Source organism: Trachemys scripta, chromosome 2, assembly GCF_013100865.1.
Source record: "Trachemys scripta elegans isolate TJP31775 chromosome 2, CAS_Tse_1.0, whole genome shotgun sequence".
In the NCBI taxonomy this organism is placed as follows: Eukaryota; Metazoa; Chordata; order Testudines; family Emydidae; genus Trachemys; species Trachemys scripta.
In genome coordinates, this window is record NC_048299.1 from 16728896 (window position 1) to 16749422 (window position 20527).

Consider the following 20527-nt stretch of genomic DNA (forward strand, 5'->3'; position numbering starts at 1 on the left):
ATCAGCCAGAGACTGGGTGACAAGAAGTCCCAAGAAACACAGTGATGTTTAAAGAAAATCTTTTTTACCATAGGAGAGAAGTCTTCAAACCAAAGTATTTTATAATTTGTCAGTTCCTTTTTAAAGCTCTGGTATTTCTTTGAAATGTTGCCTAGCTAAATCGCTTGCATTTCACTAGAATTTTATTTTGTCTGCAAGTTCCTTTTGGGAGGTGGCAAATTCGGAATTTCTCTAAAGTCCATTTGTTCTGTGCTATAATCTTGATTATAGATTAAATATAAAGGGGTGGCACTGGACCATTCCAGAATGGGGAGTCAGAGGCCCAGACATATTTCAGGTGCTAGGAAGGAGAGAGAGAGCCCTCTAAACCTGCATCACATGTACAGCTACATCACACCTCATGCTTCTAGTCAGCAATTTAGAATGTAAGAATGGGAAGAATAATGTCAGCGGTATTCCTGCAATAGGGATGGAAGTGTTAGGGTTATACAATAAATAGCTACTCTTCAAACATGACAATGTGTAGCTTCACAGATAACTTCTGTAGATAACAACCATCTATTCTTTATAAGGCTTCAGAGATAAAACTCACATTTCTGTAACAGTCACCTCAGCCTTTAGAGCTTCTTTATGAAGCATCATCTGATCATTTTTTCCATTGATAATTTCCTTCAGTAATCACCTTAATCAGGCAGCCTAGTTGGCACCTCTACATGTACCCAACTTTACTATCAAATATTGGCAAAACTTTGCTGCACAGTGAACTAGTGAAGAATATACATGTTAGAGACCAGATTCCAGCATTTGCCCTATCCTGCAAGAAAGACTCAGACATTTTTTTGTACTCTGAGGACAGCTGCATCTCTCCATTACTGTTACAATGGAATAACAGAAATGTAGGACTGGAAAGGACCTCAATAGGTCATCTAGCGCCGTCTCCTGCTCTCAAGGCAGGAATGTTTAGTGTCTCTGCCTGTCTTAATGACATAGTTTTGTAGTTTCATCATAACTTCTTTCAGGTAAAGGTTTTAAAGAGGGAAGTGCTTTTTTTGAATGAGAGGAACAAGCTCAAGCACAAATCATTATTATTTATTTATTTTATTTATTTGTATTGAGTAGGAGTACTAGGCATGGCCCCATTATGTTAGGTACTATACAAACACATACATCCAGTCTCCTTGAACTCCCTTTGCTAGTCAGGCTTCCCAACTGCCTCCACTGGCAGTGAGTGTGACTCCATCCTTGCCCCTGTACTCTCCTTTTCCTCAGTGTCATTTGTCTGCATTTCATTACCTCTGCCCATTTGCAGAATTGTAGACATTAGAGCTGGAAATGACCTGTCCGATCATCTAATCAATCCCAACTAGTAGGATTGTCAACTGGTAAGATTGTTCCTTACAGTACATTTCCTAATGCTTTGCTGAGGACCTTTAAAAATAGGTTGAAGAATGGGATTTCTGTCCCTTCCTTTGGAGACTATCCTGTTCTTTGGCGGTCTCATTTTGGGAAGTATTTGCTGATGTTCAGCCTACATCTTCCATCTTTTTTATTTTTACCCAATTACTCCTAGTTTATAGATTCATAGATTCTAGGACTGGAAGGGACCTCGAGAGGTCATCGAGTCCAGTCCCCTGCCCTCATGGCAGGACCAAATACTGGAGTTGGGACCTTTTCTATCTAATATATTTATCTATCTCAGGCATTTTTAGGATATCTGTCACTATAAAGTGCAGCATCCCAGGTAGCATTTTAAGGTAATTCATTTTCATCCTTGGTGTTTACAACATTGTCATTGCATGTGTTGCAATGGCACTGTCTTCATTCTACCTCTGCTCAGCCATTCTTTTATCTAGTCACCTTAATCGCTGAAACTCAGGTCTCTTTGGACCCACCGAGTCTCATCATTTCAGACAGCCATGTCTGTACAAGCAAAGCAACGTGATTGTGTCACCCCAACCTCAAACAACTCCACTAGCTTCCATTTCAGGAACTAGTTTATAATTTCCTTTGTTTTTAAACTCTTCTGTGGTGTGACTCCACTTAGTCTCACTGGGTTGTCTCTTTGTTCCCCACCCTGTTCCTCATTAACCTCCTCTCTGTCCACCCACACACACTATGGCTACTGCATGTGAGCCTTCTCCTCTGCAGCATTTGCTGTTTGACACAGCCGCTCTGTTCCCTTCTGCCTCATCGACTCTCCATCTCATTTAAAATCACCCCTGAAAACCAATATTTTTTCCTCTAGCCTGTACCTCTTAATTATTCTCTGTCTATTGTAGATCTAGGATTTTATAATGTTGGTTGATGGAGGAAGTAGAATCAATATCCAAATTAGATGCTGCTTTCAGAAAGTCTGCAATTCATTGTCTATCTCAGTGGTTCTCACCCCGGGATACATATACCCCTGGGGGGTATGCAGAGGTCTTCTAGGCGGTACATCAACTCATCTAGATATTTGCCTAGTTTTACAGCGGGCTACATAAAAAGCACTAATAAAGTCAGTAGAAACTAAAATGTTCATACCGACAATGGCCTGTTTATACTGCTCTATATATTATACAGTAACATAAAGCGCATATATACATGTATTGGACATGCATTTTATGTCATTTACTGATGTGTGCAAGCACGTTAATGACTTTGAAGTTGTCATGGTGTGTATGTGGTTGCTATGTAAAAATGGATAGATTTTTTTTTTTTAAATGAAGAGCTGGAAGCGGCGGTAGTGGCAACAGTGAAAATTGTAAGAAATTGAAAATGACTAGGGAAAAAACCCATCATCAGTTCTGCCTGGAATATATTGCTTTTGGGTTCACATCTACAAATAGCAATCCACCTCATGCTTTGTGTTTCCTTTGAGGAGAAACTCTATCAAATAACAGTATGAAGAGGTGCATTTGCAATGACATTTGAAGACAAAACACTCTGTGCATGCTGGTAAGCCAGTAGAATTTTTTCAAAGAAAGCTTTCTGAGTTCCAGACTTGAGAGCTTAAAATGAAAAAAAAAGATTTCAACTATTTCCACAAAAGCACTTGAAGCTTCGTATGTAGATCGTTTGGCCCACTTGACATCTGAGTTCAAGTGATATTTCCCCAACATTCAACACAACTCAGCTCAACTCGACTGGTAAGAAACCCATTCATTTTCTCAGAGGTTAGCAGCAGTAACCTCTCTGCCAGTCAGCAAGAAAATCTTCTTGAGCTGTCTTCAGACCGTGGTCTGCAAATGAAGTTTAATGACTTCACACTAACCCAGTTCTGGTGTTCAGTACAAAAAGAGAACACTGACCTTGGGAACCGGGTGTCGGATGTTCCATTACCTTTTGGGTCAACATTTCTTTATGAAGTCTCATTTTCTGCTATGACTGCCATCAAGACAAAGAGCAGAAATAGACCCAGTGTGGAGAAAAACTTAATTGTGGCTGTCGCTTCACTGCCTCCCAGAATGACAAGACTCACAAGTGAAAAACAGGCTCAAAGATCACACTGAAATGTAAGTATAATCTTTAAATTCCAATCCATCTATTTTATAATTATATGGTAAAAATGAGAAAGTGAGCAATTTTTCAGTAATAGTGCACTGTGACACTCTTTTATGTCTAATTTTCTAAGCAAGTAGTTTTTAAGTGAGGTGAAATTTGGGGGTATGCAAGACAAATCAGACTCCTGAAAGGGGTACAGTAGTATGGAAAGGTTGAGAACCGCTGGTCTATCTCGTGTGTCACATAAGCAACAAACTTTTAAGATCTTGGCTGTCCTGCGAAGAGGTCAGTTGTATTTTCTCTCCGTTGTTAGAAGCAACAGAGGGTCCTGTGGCACCTTTGAGACTAACAGAAGTATTGGGAGCATAAGCTTTCATGGATAAGAACCTCACTTCTTCAGATGCAAGAAGTGAGGTTCTTACCCACGAAATGTCTTGCATCTGAAGAAGTGAGGTTCTTACCCACGAAAGCTTATGCTCCCAATACTTCTGTTAGTCTCAAAGATGCCACAGGACCCTCTGTTGCTTTTTACAGATTCAGACTAACACGGCTACCCCTCTGATACTTGATCTCCGTTGTTAGTGTCTTGGGTCAACTCTTCATGAGTGCTCATCAGGGTTAATCCGTAGTGTATCTGGAGTTTTTCAGGGGAGCTCAGTGGAGGGATAGCTTCAGGGGAGGGATAGCTCAGTGGTTTGAGCATTGGCTTGCTAAACCCAGGGTTGTGAGTTCAATACTTGAGGGGGGCCATTTAGGGAACTGGGGTAAAAATCTGTCTGGGGATTGGTCCTGCTTTGAGCAGGGGGTTGGACTAGATGACCTTCTGAGGTCCCTTCCAATCCTGATATTCTATGATTCTATACCGGAAACCTACTGACCGCTATACTTACCTACATGCCTCCAGCTTTCATCCAGACCACATCACACATTCCATTGCCTACAGCCAAGCTCTAAGATACAACCGCATTTGCTCCAATCCCTCAGACAGAGACAAACACCTACAGGATCTCTATCAAGCATTCTTAAAACTACAATACCCACCTGGTGAAGTGAAGAAACAAATTGACAGAGCCAGAAGGATACCCAGACGTCACCTACTACAAGACAGGCCCAAAAAAGAAAGTGACAGACCGCTACTAGCCGTCACCTACAGTCCTCAACTAAAACCTCTCCAGCACATCATCAAGGATCTACAACCTATCCTGAAGGCCGATTCCTCACTCTCACAGACCTTGGGAGACAGGCCAGTCCTCGCTTACAGACAGCCCCCCAGCCTGAAGCAAATACTCACCACACAACAAAAACACCAACCCAGGAACAAAACCCTGCAACAAACCCCTGTGCCAACTCTGTCCACATATCTATTCAAGGGACACCATCATAGGACCTAATCACATCAGCCACTTCATCAGGAGCTCGTTCACCTGCACATCTACCAATGTGATGTATGTAATTTCCCCCATACTAATCTCCCCCTACTGTTACTCACACCTTCTTGTCAACTGTTTGAAATGGGCCACTCTCATTACCAATACAAAAAGTGATTTTTCCTCCCTTGGTATCCTACTATTAATTGAATTGTCTCGTTAGACTGACCCCCATTTGGTAAGGCAACTCCCAGCCTTTCATGTGCTGTGTATTTATACCTGCTACTGTATTTTCCACTCCATGCATCTGATGAAGTGGATTCTAGCCCATGAAAGCTTATGCCCAAATAAATTTGTTAGTCTCCCAGGTGCCACAAGGACTCCTTGTTGTTTGTCTGTCTGTGCAGTCTGTACTAGCCCTAGCTTAAATTTCCAATACTCCAATTCCCTCTTATTCCATGACTGCTTACTTTGCTTAAAAGACTTTGGTGTGGACTTTGTCAAAGACTTTCTGACAATCCAAGTACACTATGTCAACTGGATCACCTTGTCCACATGTTTGTTGACTTCCTCAAAGAAATCTAATGGATTGGTGAGGCATAATTTCCCTTTACAAAAGCCATGTTGACTCTTCCCCCAACAAATTGTGTTTGACTATGTGTCTGATTATTCTGTTCTTTACCATAGTTTCAACCAGTTTGTCTGGTACCGAAGTTAGGCTTGCTGGCCTGTAATTGCCAGGATCACCTCTGCAACCATTTAAAAAAAATCAGCGTTACGTTAACTACCCTCCAGTCATCTGGTACAGAGGCTGATTTAAGTGATAGGTTACATTTCACAGTTGTTAGTTCTGCAATTTCATATGAGTTCCTCTGGAACCATCTGGTTCTGGTGGCTTATTACTGTTCAATTCATCAATTTGTTCCAAAACCACTTCTATTGATGCTTTAATCTGGGACAGTTCCTGAGATTTGTCACCTACAAAGAATAGCTCAGTGTGGGAATCTCCCTCACATCCTCTGTGGTGAAGACTGATACAAAGAATTCATTTAGCTTCTTTGCAACGGTCTAGTCTTCCTTGAGCGCTCCTTTAGTACATTGATCATCCAGTGGCCTCACTGATTGTTTGGCCGGCTTCCTGCTTCTGATGTACTGCAAATTTTTGTTGTTGTTGTTTAGTTTTTGTGTCTTTTCCTAGTTGCTCTTCAAATTCTTTTTAGGCCTACTTATTTGTATTTTTACACTCGACTTGCCAGAGTTTAGGCTCCTTTCTATTTTCCTCACTAGGATTTGACTTCCAATTTTTAAAGGATGTCTTTTTGCCTCTAACCACCTCTTTTACTTGGTTGATTAGCCACAGTGGCATTTTTAGGTCCTCTTACTGTTTGTTTGTTTTTTTTTAAATTTGGGGCATACATTTAGTGTCTATGATGTTTTTAAATAGTTTCCATTCAGCTTGCATGCATTTCACTTTTGTGACTGTCCTTTTAATTTCCATTTAACTACCTTCCTCATTTTTGTGTAGTTCCCATTTTTTGAAGTTAAATGCTACTGTGGTGGGTTAAATGCTACAGTGGTGGGTATTTTCCCTCATGCAAGGGTGTTAAATTTAGTTACATTCTGATTGTTATTACTTACAGGTTCAGCTGTATTCACCTCTTAAGCCTGGTCTACACTGTGGGGGGTGGGGGGGATCGATCTAAGATGCGCAACTTCAGCTACGAGAATAGCATAGCTGAAGTTGACGTATCTTAGATCGATTTAGAATTACTTACTTCGTGTCCTCGCAGCATGGTATCGACAGCCGCCACTCCCCCGCTTCCGGAGTCGACGGCAGAGTGATTGGGGATCGATTTATCACATCTACACTAGACGCGATAAATCGATCTCCGATAGATAGATCACTACCCCGCCGGTCCGGCGGGTAGTGTAGACGTACCCTTAGATCAGATCATTTGCTTCACTTAGGACTAAATCAAGAATTGCCTGTCCCCTTGAAGCTTTTAAAATGTCATTAAAAAACATAATATATTTTCTCTGAAGTAGCAATTCTGTTTGTTAAAATAATATATTTATATGGAAGGAAATGTTACTAGTTAGGAATTTGTATTATGTATACTACACAACCAGCAGGTGTTTGGAAGGAATCATATTTGTTTTTTAGGGTCTTATTCTTGTCTTCAGTTGGGGATGTTGGGGAAAGACAGGATTTTTTAAGAAGGAGATTAATTTAATTAAATACCTCAGATCTCAGTATTTGTATTTTTTTTTGGAAGCTTTTATGTTTGACTTCTAAATTTATTTCACAATACAAATTTCTTTCTTTACCAAAATAACATCCCAATCTGACTTGCTCTTTTTCTGCAACAAAACCACATTTGTGCAATGTCTGTAGAGGAGTTATTTATTGCCACTTGGCTGTTACATTTTAAACACTGGCGCTTTTTCCTTTTTTGAGGGGGATCTATCCTGCTTTCTATGCCGCAATGGTGCATATGTATTATGATACACTGTTTCATTACATAACCACATACACAGACCAACGCCATTCAGTGTACAGATGGACAGAGTGAATGACGCACAGAATTAAAAGAAGAAAAGAGGAACTCTGTTTCAGACGTTAAATTGGGACTCGGGAGTACTGGGCCTGTCCCTGGCTTTGCAACATGGACAAGATATCATAATTAGTCTTGGTAGAGTTCAGTTTTTAGTTTTTTAATAATTGTGATGGATAATATTGATGATTATTTTTAAGCATTTTTATATTTTTGTCCATATAAATTTTCACAGTGGGAACACTTCTGGGGGGTAATCAGACAATAGGGGAGGTCAGGCAACAATTATTTAATGATGATAGATATTGAGATTCAAAAAGTTAAAGCTTTATATCCATTAAACACAAATGGTCAACATCACGTCAAAATATACCAAATAAATATCCATAAATTAAACTCTAATAAGTTTGCAAGCTTCATTTTTTCTTACATTGCCTGTCTGTAAATTTCAATTAGTATTTATGGAAATATTTTTGTTTTTTGTGTGTACAGTGAAATCAATGTTTACTGACATTTACTGATAAAAATCTAATCCTTCCAAGCCTAATCATAATGTATATGCACAAGGGGGCTTAAGTTAGGTTGCATGGTCAATTTAGATTACAACCCTGAGACTTCCTGTGAACAGGCAGCATTCCCTGCCCTGTGAGAACCCCATTGAAGATAGTGGGGTTCCACATGGGGACAGAAATTCACCTGCACACAAGAAGGTGCAGGATCAGGGCCTTAATTCTGCTATTTCCTAACTTTTGAGTATTTGACTTTGCAATCTGAATGCTCTTTTAATATAGTGTTTTGTATGTAGATATATATACATTATCATTTACATTGTATGTGTGGGTATAGTCCAAATTTGAATACATGAAATCTCAATTGTTAAGAATTTTAAAAATACTTGAAAGCTATTGAAATTAAGATTCTTGAGCAACCCATATAATCTTTCCCTTTTAAACTGTGTTGGACCAGATACGTTTTCTTTTTTCTGTGTCATCAGTTATTTTTCTCACTTTTATACAATCATTCATGGTTTCTGTGCTATTTTTGCCTTTTTATAGATGCCTTTGATGCTTCCTTTATACCCATCTTGTTTTTTTTAAAAAACCCCAAAACTATTTTTCCTTTTAGTTTGGTTCTTGTTGTTACCCTTTTTTGTTGCTGTTTGTTGCTAATAGTTCCAATTAGTCATGAGATCCCAGGAGAGTTCATTGACTTGTTCATGCAATTTTCCAGTGATCATAATGAGATTTAAATGAGGAAACTAACAAGGACTCTGGACTAATGTTCAGTTCACTGGTGACAGAACTATGAATCAATCCGATGGACTGCTGACCTATGAAAAGTTGCATTGGTTACATTTAGGTAACGGTGGTAGAATGCATACCAAGACCTTTACTTCTAAGAGTCATGAGTTCACCTTCTAGTTTTAATTAAATGTCAGGATCTAAGTTCTGAAGATCAAAATGATTATTTCTTTCTTTCAAGTGCCGCCAGGAAGGAAGCACTGCATGTGTTCTCCCCCCCCCCCCCACCATGAGATAAGGGTTCCTTTTCATCTAAATGTTATGACTTTCCATCCCTGACTTTGAAGACATAAAAATAGTGCATGAAATTTGTTTGGGTATAAAGTGATTTATGATCAGACTGGTGTTTTAACAGGAAAAGCAGGTTAATTGCACAACTGCTTAATTTTTTCTTCAAACTATAGGGTTTAAGTTGTTAACCTCATCATCCATCTATCTTTTTTTATTTTTGTAATCACACTAAAAGTTTCAGTAAGATCCAAGGGTTTAAAAAATGAATGATTTCTCCATGGGCTTCATTCCCTGAACTATAACTGAGGGAAAGGATTTTCTAAACAGCTTGAGTGATCTGTACCTAGGAATGGACAGGCATGGTATATGTTGGGTGTTGCTTGTCTAAAAGGGGGTAATTCCTATAGGGGTTGGTTCACTTGGCTATCAAAGGGAAGAAGACGACTTCTGGGAAGAGAAGGAGATTGCAACTCTGGCTCCTTTTCTCCTTGGCCTCCGACTTTAAAACCTAAGCATCTGTTGCTATGGAAACCCAGGAGCCTGATGCTCAGAGAAGAGGAATTGTAACCCTCTGCCAAAGTAATCACATTGGACACCAATTGCAGAAACCCCCGTGCCCACTTTAATCGTGTGCACATTTTCTCCTCCATTAGCTGTAAAAGTGCATTAATTAGTGGCCCCATTTAGCCTTGGAATTAACACCGCACGAAGGCCAGGTCGTATTGTTTTGCCCTGTAACTGAACAGGGGTGAGGGTGGTGACACACACAGAGCGAGAACCCCTCACAGTCCAATTCGCTCCCCACCCCAAGCAGTTCCCATTTGTTTATCGCAGGCTCCTCTGGCGAGGAGCACAGTTCGGGTGGATTTCCACAGAGGGGCGCTGAAGCACGTTTTAATGCAGCAAAATGAATTAATACAAAAATAGTAGGAGGCACAATATACTGGATTTAATAAAATAAAATAAATCGTGAAGAGCGTGGGGGTGGGGGCGGGAGCGGGAAAGCCCCCCCCCCTCTCCTCCGCTCGTTTCAGAGGGATCGCTGCTCATTGCCTGGAGCCAGAAATCAAAGCTCACTGAAACTGGGGAAGCAGCTCGCAGCCAGTGGCGTCAGGCGACGCTTTCGTCCTCTCCCCCCTTCTGATTTTTTTTTTCCTCCCTGGGAGTTTGCTGTGAGCCGAGCTGGGTTTTCAGGCATAGAAACCTCGTCAGGCTCCCTGCTCCCGGCCGCAGGGTCCTGCCTCCCCGGCTGCGATCAGGTGTCTGTTGCTCCTTTTCAAGTTCTTTCCCGAAAAGCCACAGGGAGATGGCTGGAGAGCAGCCCGCTCTTCCTCTCCAGAAGTGCAACGTGCTTTGAATGAGGTTCCCAGTTTGCAGCCTGCTCCGCTCGCGCGCTCTGTGGCACTCCTGGAATGCGACCTCGGAGACGCCTGCCCATCCCGGGGAGGCACTGACAGCTGGCGATCCACACACCCCCCCCCCCGGCTGCCCAGGCACACCCCCCGGACCCCATTTAATACCGATCCTCTCCGGCGCCATTAGCGGGGGTTCGGCGTATCTGGGTGGCTTGCAACCTTGGCTGGTGCAACATCCCCGGGGCCTGTTCTTTGTTTTTTTGTTTTTGTTTTAACCCCCCCCCCCCACCACCACCACCAATGCTGTTGAAGCCAGGGAGAGAAATAAATATGCGGTCTCCCTCCTCGCTCAGCCCTCCACCCCAGCTCCACTGATGTGCTACGGAGAAGAGCAGAGCTCACCTGTGTGTAGCATGCTGTAACCCCCTCACCCCACATACACCCCCAAAAGCATCTCTCCCCCCCTCTTGGATTGACTTGATGGCTTCACTGTACCAGAGATTCGGTGGGAAGATCAACACCTCCCGGTCTTTCCCCGCGCCACCCGAGGCGAGTCACCTTCTGGGGGCTCAGTGCACCGAGGAGAACAGCGCTGCCGGCCAGACCGCCCGCCCGCTACAGCAGGAGATCCGAGCCCGCTTCCAGTACCAGCCCCGGAGTGACGCCGAGGAGGAAGATGTAAGCCCCCAGCCTTGTTTGGGTTTTGCTCTGTGTGTCCGAGTGTGTGTCCGGAGGTCGCTTGGCTGCCTTCTCTCTGTCTTGATCTGCGCCCCGCTTCCCCGCAAAAGGCCAGCGATGGTGCTTTATTACTGGCCATGTAAAGCCCCCAAACCCCCTCGGCTCCCGCTCTCCTGGGGTCTCTGGGAATGAGTGGGGTGGGGAAGGTCGGGCTGCTGTGCAACATGCGTAGGTTGGGTGCGTTTGGAAACCGCCCGTGTAAACGGCACCCATGCCCCTCCGAGTGAGGCTGGAAGTTTTTGCCTGGGGCAGAAGGCTCCGCTTTGCCCCGTTTTGTCCTTCCTGCCCAGCTCCAGAGCCCTGCCGGGGAGAACTTCGCACCCGACGCGGCCATTTTTGTTTTGGTTTTGCTCGAAACTCCTGGATAATGACACAACACGATGAGACGCGAGCCCCCGGGAACGTGTTGGATGCAAACTTCGCTCCCTGCACGTTCCCTCCCGCCGCGGCTGCGGGGAGTAGCGGTTTCAAAGGGTTTCATTTGCATATTGCCTTAGTAACAAATGACTCATCCAGGCCACTGGCTTGCTGCTGGGACTCCTGGATGGAAAGAGTTAAATCCCCTTGGATCGATTATTTCTTGGGGGGGAGATTTAGAAAGGGGAGGGCCCCGGAAGAAGATCCAGACAATAAATCAAACAGATAGTTCCCCATGACTAGTTCAGCCTTGCGTGCTATTATATTTGTAAAGGGACGTGTGTGTGTGTGTGTGTGTGTGTGTGTGTGTGTGTGTGTGTGTGTGTAAAAAAACGGCAAGGAGGAAAGTAGCTGCAATTTTGGAATAATATTTCTATCTATTAAAATACTTATTTTCCCCAAAGGTAGGTTTGGAGCTGTGATCAGTTTTAATGATAGAAATCACTGGTAATAACCCTGATAAGTACCAACTTAGAACGTAGTTTTATGTCTGAATCCCTGAAATCCCTGTTGAGGGGGGTACTGTAGCCAAGGGAGTTGTGGGGTTTTGGTTTTGCCCTGTTTTCTTCCTTCCATTAAGACTTTTTGTGGCAGGTAAAGCGGACTAAGTTTTTCTAGCAGAGAGGAAAGTTGGTCTCAAATCCGCCGGCAGAATTTCCTTTCTGTTCATTCCAAGGGCCAGTAGGTAGCTGGAGATGAGTTTACTTTTCCCGGTGACTGGTGAAATCCTCACTAACATCCTAAACACGACACACAATTCCCGGGGGTGGCGGGACGCACAAACTAAAAACACCCGAGACTTTTTTTACGTGTTGATTTAAAAACTTTTCATTCTGAAACTGTATCTCCGGAGGGCTCTCTGTGATGTGACCCTGTAGCGGAAATGTGCCGAAACTTCAGCTCATTGGCCTCTAGGTGTCGCTACGAGAAAGCGAAATTACTGCTTTCTGTTATTGGTCTCCGGAATATTTTTCTCCTCTGGATTTTTTTGTTTTGTTTTGTTTGTTTTAAATTTAGCTTGGAGCGTATCTTTGTGGGTTTTCAATAGGACAGATGTCTAGAACTGTTTGTCTGATCATCAAAAGCGTCGAGCCAAGAAACAAAGGGAATTTAACGTGCAGATGATTTTTGCTGACACTGCTCTAAAAAAACCAAACAAACCCTCTTTTCCAAAGTTAGGCTCATCAGTAGAGTGATCTGTATAACAAAAGTCTGCATTGCAAAGGCCTTTTCCCTTTAAGCGGGGGGCAAATATAGGTTATTTATGTGCACAAACAGTTCAGATTAATTCCAAAACCACGTTGCTAGACTGTAAGCGGATTTATTTTGTTTTATGTTTTTAGAAAAAGAACTGGGCCGTTGCCTGCGAGAGTTAAGTGTACCATGTCAGGCAGTTAGCGCTTGGGAACTGCAATGCAAACGGAATTGATTCATAAGCTTCACATACATTTCCCTAGAGAATCATTCACGTAGTTAAGGTTAAGATGTAACCAGAAAGGAAGTAATGACATTTGCCTTTAGAGTGACTATAGTAGAAATATACAATGAATATTTCTGACTCAGGTTGGGGTAGGAATAGTTGAGGTAACAACCCTCGGTTTGTTTAGATCTGTACAGTAAATCGGCATTTGTTTTTGGAAACTAGTTGTGCTAAGGGTGGGAATAATGAGACACCTTAAAGGTGGTAACATTTTAATTTTGAAAATATATTTTTTCCAAGAAGCAGAGGCACAAATTATTCTATACACCTCCCTCCCCCGCACGCGCGGGCTCTCACACACTTCTCCTCTGGAGAGCTGTGACTTTGGGAGCTGTCCCAGGTCCTGGAGTGATTCAACTCTGCCAGGGAATGAGTACTCTCTCTCGCTTTGCACTGGGCAATTCAAACGGAAGCTGGTGGCTTTATTGCTCTGTTGTGCCTTGTTGTCAGTCTGGGAAGTGTGCTCAGATATACACTAGGCAGATTTCTGACCTTGGCCATTGAACGCTCCTTGTAAACAGAACGGTTTTTTTCCCTTTTGCAACCGAACTGGCTGCTGAATATCTGGATGACAGCGGCAGTAAGGCTCTTGCAGGACAAATTAATGCAGCTTTTGGCATAAAATCCCTAAGGGGAAAACAAAATGTGAGGCTGGCACAAGGACAAAACTGGGTGCATGAAGTGCAAAGGTTGTGTGATTTGGTGATATATATTTGCAGAATCTACTTACACTGAACAGAGAGAATACTGGCTGCTGGCAGTTCTTTTGAATTGTAGTGGCATATGATATTGCTGTCTGTAATTAGGGGGGAGCTTGTCCGTGATTGTATGATAAACCCCTTTGAGAGAATTAAATCTCTCGTGTAAATTTCACCCTGAGGCTGAAACTGAACATTCAAGATATTTTTCCCAGCAGAGGATTTTTTTCTTTTCCAAATTAATCAGTTCAACAGTTTCTAAGTCAGAGGTAGGAAATACAAAAAAAAAAAAAAAAAAAGCGTGTGTGTGTGTGTGTGTGTGGGAAATACTTCAACTAAAATATAGCTAAGATTTCTTTTTAAAAACCACTAAATTGTTTTATAATGTGCTTAATAATCAGGCAGATTGAGAGGTTTTTTTGGAAAGGCTAATCATGATCATAAGGTTCTTATACCTTAAAGATATTTATTCTGCATTCTATATCACGGATTGGTTTTTCTGGGTCAATTATTATCAAGTATTTCTTAAGTATCAATACATTCCCCAGTGCTATACAAGACAGAGATGAAGACAGGGGTCTGGCCTTTCCAATCCATGCTGTTGATTATATGCAATATTTCCCCTTTCCTATGTATTACTTTCAGTACTAGAGAAAACTTGCATGTAATTAAAATAAGAAACAAAAACCTGTATTGAAGCAATGCAAAGAGTTTGATTTGTACCCACACAATTAAAAATGAGGAAATGTCAGAGTTAAGATTGAAACTCCTCATCCCACCATGAAGTAGCTGATGAGAGTGAGGTGAGTTTCATCATGGAATTTGAACTTTTATAAATGAAATAACACAGTTGTCTGGATGCAATTGGTATTTTGGCATCTAAACTTCACAGTATTTAATTCTGATAGCTGGTTCTGCACACCAAAAAGAAACAAACATGTTCAGTGATTTGGGGCATCCTGAGTAAAATATTGATAAGTTTATGACATTTGTTCTTGATTTTGTTATACTTCTGTATCATCCTAAACTAGATGCCTGATTCAGTTCTCTTTGCACAAGTCAATCTCCCATTGGTTTCAGTGGAAGTACTGAGTTGGCCAGTTATTAAAACTGTAAAAAATGACTGGTCATGTAAACATATCCCAGACGACATAATAGTTTTGCTATAAATGTGCCTTTTCAAAGTAATTTATTGGAATATGGTACAGTACCTGTGAAGAATGTAACCAAAGTCCAGAGTGTTGTAATAGCAGAGTATTAATTTATGTTCTGGCAATATAATCACCTTTTTTTCCTCTGAGATTCATGCTTTCCATATTATCATGTAAACAGGAGATCTTTCTAAATGTTGGCTTTAGACTCCCCCTCTCCCCCCATAAAATAGAGCTTTTTCATTTTTCCTAAGCTTTCTTTTCTTTGGAGTCATAGTGATTAATGAGTTTAATTTTTGCAGGCAACTGCCAGGAGGTGCTGAGTAAGATATACATGCTGATTGTGTATAACCCTGTTCCTTTTAATTACTGTGATGATAACAATGCATTAATCAAGTGCATAAGCAATTGAGCACTTCTCTGTAATACAGAATATTGATCTATTTCATAAGGCATTGACTATTAAAATGATAACCACAGTAATCCTTTTAAAATTAAATTCCTGATGATGAATTATGTGTTAAAGCTTTCTACTGACGTGTCCTATAGATTTTCTGTATAAAGAGCCAAATGCTGCATTTCTTTTTCATTTATTCTTCACGTAAAACTCCTATTGACTGAATGGGATTTTTTGCCTGAGTAAAGGATTGGATCAAAATAAAGTAGCTCTCATTTTTACTTTGAAATGTGGAATACTTTTCATTCAATTGTATTTTGAATATTTGCCTCGTTGTATAAATTGATGCCAATTTTTAAAAGAAATGTAGCTATATTGTAGTTTTATAATTTTCAATATTGATAATTCAGACTGAGACTATTTTACGAAGTGATCATTTCAGTTGTAAATAGAAGATAAAAAGATCGGAGATTGCTGCTTTGAGAAGTAAATCAAAGGTTACATGTTTTATTATTGTTCAGCTTGTTTGAACAATATTATAAATATTACAGCCCCTGGAAATATTTGACACTTCATATGTCAGATTTGCTAACACATGCAATAAAAGTATTATTTTTCAATCCATTATTTTACTGTTGGAAAAGCTATTGCTTACCAGAAGAGAGTGTCAAGGTCAGTCTTGTATAAAGGGTTATGCAAGAGCTGCAGAACAACTTAAATGTCGGAAATGGCTCAGTCCTTTCCCAAACAGATGAATGTTTCTTATTTTATATATTCTGGAGTGGTCATAAATCAGTTTAAAGTGAAGTAGTCCATATGGCTCCCAAAAATCTCTATATAGCTCAGATCAACAGTTTTCTTTCTACAGTATTTGATGCATTCTAATAGTCTCGCCTGCAGCCTATTCATGGTAGGCTGTAGGATGTTGGGCGCAGTTATCCTGCTGCTTTTATGGGACTGAGGCCACTAACTTCAGTGGAAGCAGGATTAGGTCCCCATTGATTCGTTCAGCCCTTCTCTTGAAATTAATAAAAATGCAGTTTGGTTCAATGAAGAATAATAATTATACATTCATAAAGTTAATCTTCTCTCTGATTTGTCTGAATGTGAGTTAATTATATATTTCATTATGTAACTTAACATTGGATAATTTAAAATTACAGCAATAGGGGTTTTTCATGCATTGCTTTACAATTGCTATATTTGGAATTCAATGGCTTCATGATTTTTGTTGCTGGTTTAAAATTAACCTTCCTGTTTTGCAAGCCTTCCTAACAGTGATCAGGCCTTTGATGTATTATTATGCATCTATTAAAAATCTGCTAGGTAGAATATATTTTTAACACACAGTAACAGCTATGCAAAGAGGTTGACTCATCTCTCTAGTGGTAGTGAAATGCACAGTAACTTGAATCTCACCGAGTTAGAGTACTCAGCTCAGGTCCTTCCTCCTGAGCTTGCAGGGGCTGGGAGGAATGGGAAGAGAAGGTACAGAGTTCCAGGAGGGAGTACTATGCTTTGCTTTTAAAGGAACTTTCCAGCAGACTGAAAGAAAGACGCTGGCGGGCTCCAGATGAAGCTGTATACAGCTCTCCATTGTCATGGATTCAGTGAAAGGCAAGAAATGGGGGAGAGAAGAGTGGATTCTCAGAGCTTCAAGAAAGGCTTGGAAAACTCCCCTGGAGCACTAAAGAAATACAATCTGCAGGAGTAGAATCATCTATATAAATGTACTTTAAGGGCTCGATTCTACAGTCTGCAGTCTAGTAAAGATCCCCTTCAAGCCCAATGATTTCAAGTTGCTTTTACAGGGAGTTTTTGTCTAAGTAAGGCCTGCAGGATGTGATTGGCAGAGTGCAGTTCGACGTATGGATTTTCACATTGTGACCAAGGGGTGGCAGCATCTCTAATTTAGTATTTTGCCATAGATTACTTAACATAGCAATTTTTTTGTAGTAAGTCATGATCTATTTGTTCATATAGCCACTCCTGTGTTTAGGGGTTACCTATGTGTTTCTGTTTATTAAGGGTTAGTTTCCCAGATCTGAAGAAGAGCTCTGTGTAGGCTCAAAAGCTTGTCTCTGTAACCAACAGAATTTGGTCCAATAAAATATATTACCTCACCCACCTTGTCTATTTATTAAGGGTCATTTTTATTGCTTATGATTTTCTGAAGGTTTTATAATTTTGCCTAAAATTTGGCATGCTCTCTCTGTCAGGGACTAATGGTATTTTCAAAGTTTCTTCAAAAATGGTTGAGCCATTTTAAAGCACAGGAGGAGTGGGGGAGAAATTCATGCTGTTTGCTAAGAAAAAATGTTTGCTACTTTTTAATAAACATCTCTCACACCCCAGAGGAAAGGGATGGAAACTTTTTATTTGATAGGGTTATAGGATAAATTTTCAAAAGTGCATAAGGGATTTAAGAACCTAAATCTGTTTTTAAAAGTGACTTAGATACTAGGACTTAGGCTCCCAAGTCATGTAGGCATTTTTGAAAATGTTACCCATAATCCTTAGATTGTAGATGTGCCAGTTATTGGTATAGTGAAAATTGGACTTCATTTGGCTAAGTTATATGGGTTAAAAGTGCACTTTGCCTATGTGCATTAGATTATGTTAATAAATCTGACATTCTCCTACTGGTCTATTGGCAGTATCCATGTGTGTGTAAAATGAGTAGAAAAGTCCACAGAATAGTCAGTTTCTCAGGATCTCACTGGAAGTGCATGAGTATGCGCCATGAAATAGAATGGAGTGTAAATATTAATAGGTACAGAATCGTATAGTACGATCTGGGAAGATTTTCTGGGGAGTGAATGGATTACACTTGTTCTGTGCTTGTTGTGTGGAGGGGATATCTGTGCACACCCCCACTTGAATGCCCATTAAGTGGCTGGGCACATTCTGTCCTCCATCCCCCAATGTTTAATTTTGTCTATTAGCTTGGAAGCACTTTGAGGCAAGAACTTTTTATTATTATTTATTTGTTTGTTTGTATAACAGTAGCACCTACATTTGAGATTGGGGCACTATTGTGCTGGGCCCCAAAGAATTACAAACTAAATAGAAAAGGCTGACAAAGAGTAGGAGAAAGTAAGTATCATTATCCTCATTTTACAAATAGTAAAACTAAGGCACAAAAGGATTAAATGATTTGCCCATGGTGACATAGGAAGTCTCTGGCAGAGCTAGGCACTGAACCCAGATCTCCTGAGATCCCAATCCAGTGCTGTTCATGCCACCTGACCTTCCTTCCTCGCTATTTCTTAGCTCTTACTTTGTCTTTTGAGGCTTAGATTTTTCAGAATCCTGCAGAATGCAGGACCCCCCCCCAAAAAAAACAAAACAAAAAAACTACAGAGAAACCTAATATCACTGGCTTTGGAATATTCTTTTGTTCCTGGAGCTACTTTATTTGTTGGAGGGTTTTGCTGTGAATGTTTCAGCAGAATGCTTAAACATTCTCTCATGTAACTTGTCCCGTTAGTAGTCCTAGAGCACTTGCTTTTTGTCTGCTCAGGCTAAGCAGACAAAATAAGAACATAATAATGGCCATACTGGGTCAGACCAAAGATCTATGTAGTCCAGTATCCTGTCTTCCAACAGTGGCCAATGCCAGGTGTCCCAGAGGGAATGAACAGAACAGGTAATCATCAAGTGATCCATCCCCTGTCACCCATTCCCAACTTCTGGCAGACAGAGGCTACGGATACCATCCCTGTCCATCCTGGCTAATAGACGTTGATGAACCTATTGTCCATGAACTTATCTGGTTCTTTTTTGAACCCTGTTATAGTCTTGGCCTTCACGATATCCTCTGGCAAGGAGTTCCACAGGTTGACTGTGTGTTGTGTGAAAAAAATACTTCCTTTTGTTTGTTTTAAACCTGCTGCCTATTAATTTCATTTGGTGGCCCCTAGTTCTTGTGTTGTGAGAAGGAGTAATAACTCTTCCTATTTACTTTCTCCACTCCCGTCATGATTTTATAGACCTCTATCATATCCCCCCTTAGTTGTCTCTTTTCCAAGCTGAAAAGTCCCAGGCTTATTAATCTCTCCTCAGATTGCTGCTGTTCCATACGCCTAATCATTTTTGTTGCCTGTTTCTGAACCTTTTCCAATTCTAATATATCTTTTTTTGAAATGGGGTGACCACATCTACATGCAGTATTCAAGATATGGGCATACTGTGCATTTATATAGAGGCAATATGATATTTTCTGTCTTATCTACCGCTTTCTTAATGATTCCCAACATTCTGTTTGCTTTTATGACTGCTGCTGCACATTGAGTGGATGTTTTCAGAGAACTATCCACAATGACTCCAAGATCTCTTTCTTGAGTGATAACAGCTAATTTAGATCCCATCATTTCATATGTATAATTGGGATTATGTTTTCCAATGTGCATTATTTTGCATTTATCAAAATTGAATTTCATCTGCTATTTTGTTGCCCGGTCACCCAGTATTGAGAGATCCTTTTGTAGCTCTTCGCAGTCTGCCTATGATTTAATGCTCTTAAATGTTCAAGATGTCATAAAGAGGATGGATCCTCATGAATATGTGCTATATTCTTAGCAGATTTCTGTTGAACATGCTCAGAAGTGTGTTTTTAATTGCTTATAACATCTATCTTTTTAAATTATTTCCCTCCAAACAAAGCAGACACTAATCAGTAGTATTCCTGCTTCTGTCAGTTATCTCAAAGCCCTTTAGAAATGCAGATAAGCATAAGTCAGTGGCAGAGCCCGAATAGCCCCATTTCTCCTGACACAGTCTGGTGCCCTGTCGAGTCAACTACAGTACATCATTTGTCACGGCTCAATTGAGTGAGGTACTGAGCACGCTGGACCCAATCCTGTCCAGGGCGTAACCACATGATGAGCCCCATTGACTCATTGAAACTATTTATGTGCTTAAAACTAAGTACATGCTTAATTGCTCTGCTGAGCCAAGTCCAGCATGCTCAGTGCCTTTCAGGATAGAGCCCTCATTGACGACAATATTCATGTGGCATTTCAAACATTAGGTGATTTCCTGTGGCTGCTTTTTAAGAAAAAATGTGGTTAGAATGTTTTTACAAGGAGAAAATGTTTGTGCTTTTTCTTGTTTTGTCAATAGGAGCTGAAAGCATTTTGCTCCAACTTTCTAAGAAAGTTCAGCTCCAGACAGACACTAAACCAGGGATCAGCAACCTTTGGCACGCCACCCGCCAGGATAAGCACCCTGGTGGGCCGGGCCGGTTTGTTTACCTGCCGCGTCCGCAGGTTCGGCCGATCGTGGCTCCCACTGGCTGCGGTTCGCCGCTCCAGGCCAATGGGGGCTGCGGGAAGTGGCAGCCAGCACATCCC

The 20527-nt window shown here is 41.0% G+C and overlaps 1 protein-coding gene across 4 annotated transcripts in view; it reads left to right on the plus strand.

Annotated features, from left to right (window-relative positions):
* The window catches only part of DPP6 (dipeptidyl peptidase like 6), a 784761-nt gene that overhangs the window by 180290 nt on the left and 583944 nt on the right, over positions 1-20527 (plus strand). The window contains exon 1 of one of the 4 annotated variants that reach the window (XM_034759983.1): positions 10630-10970. The exons of the other annotated variants lie outside the window; for them this stretch is intronic. Coding sequence (XP_034615874.1) covers positions 10773-10970 — 198 coding nt within the window. The 5' untranslated portion in view covers positions 10630-10772. Of the gene's footprint in view, positions 1-10629; positions 10971-20527 lie in introns of those variants that run through there. 4 annotated transcript variants of the gene reach the window in all.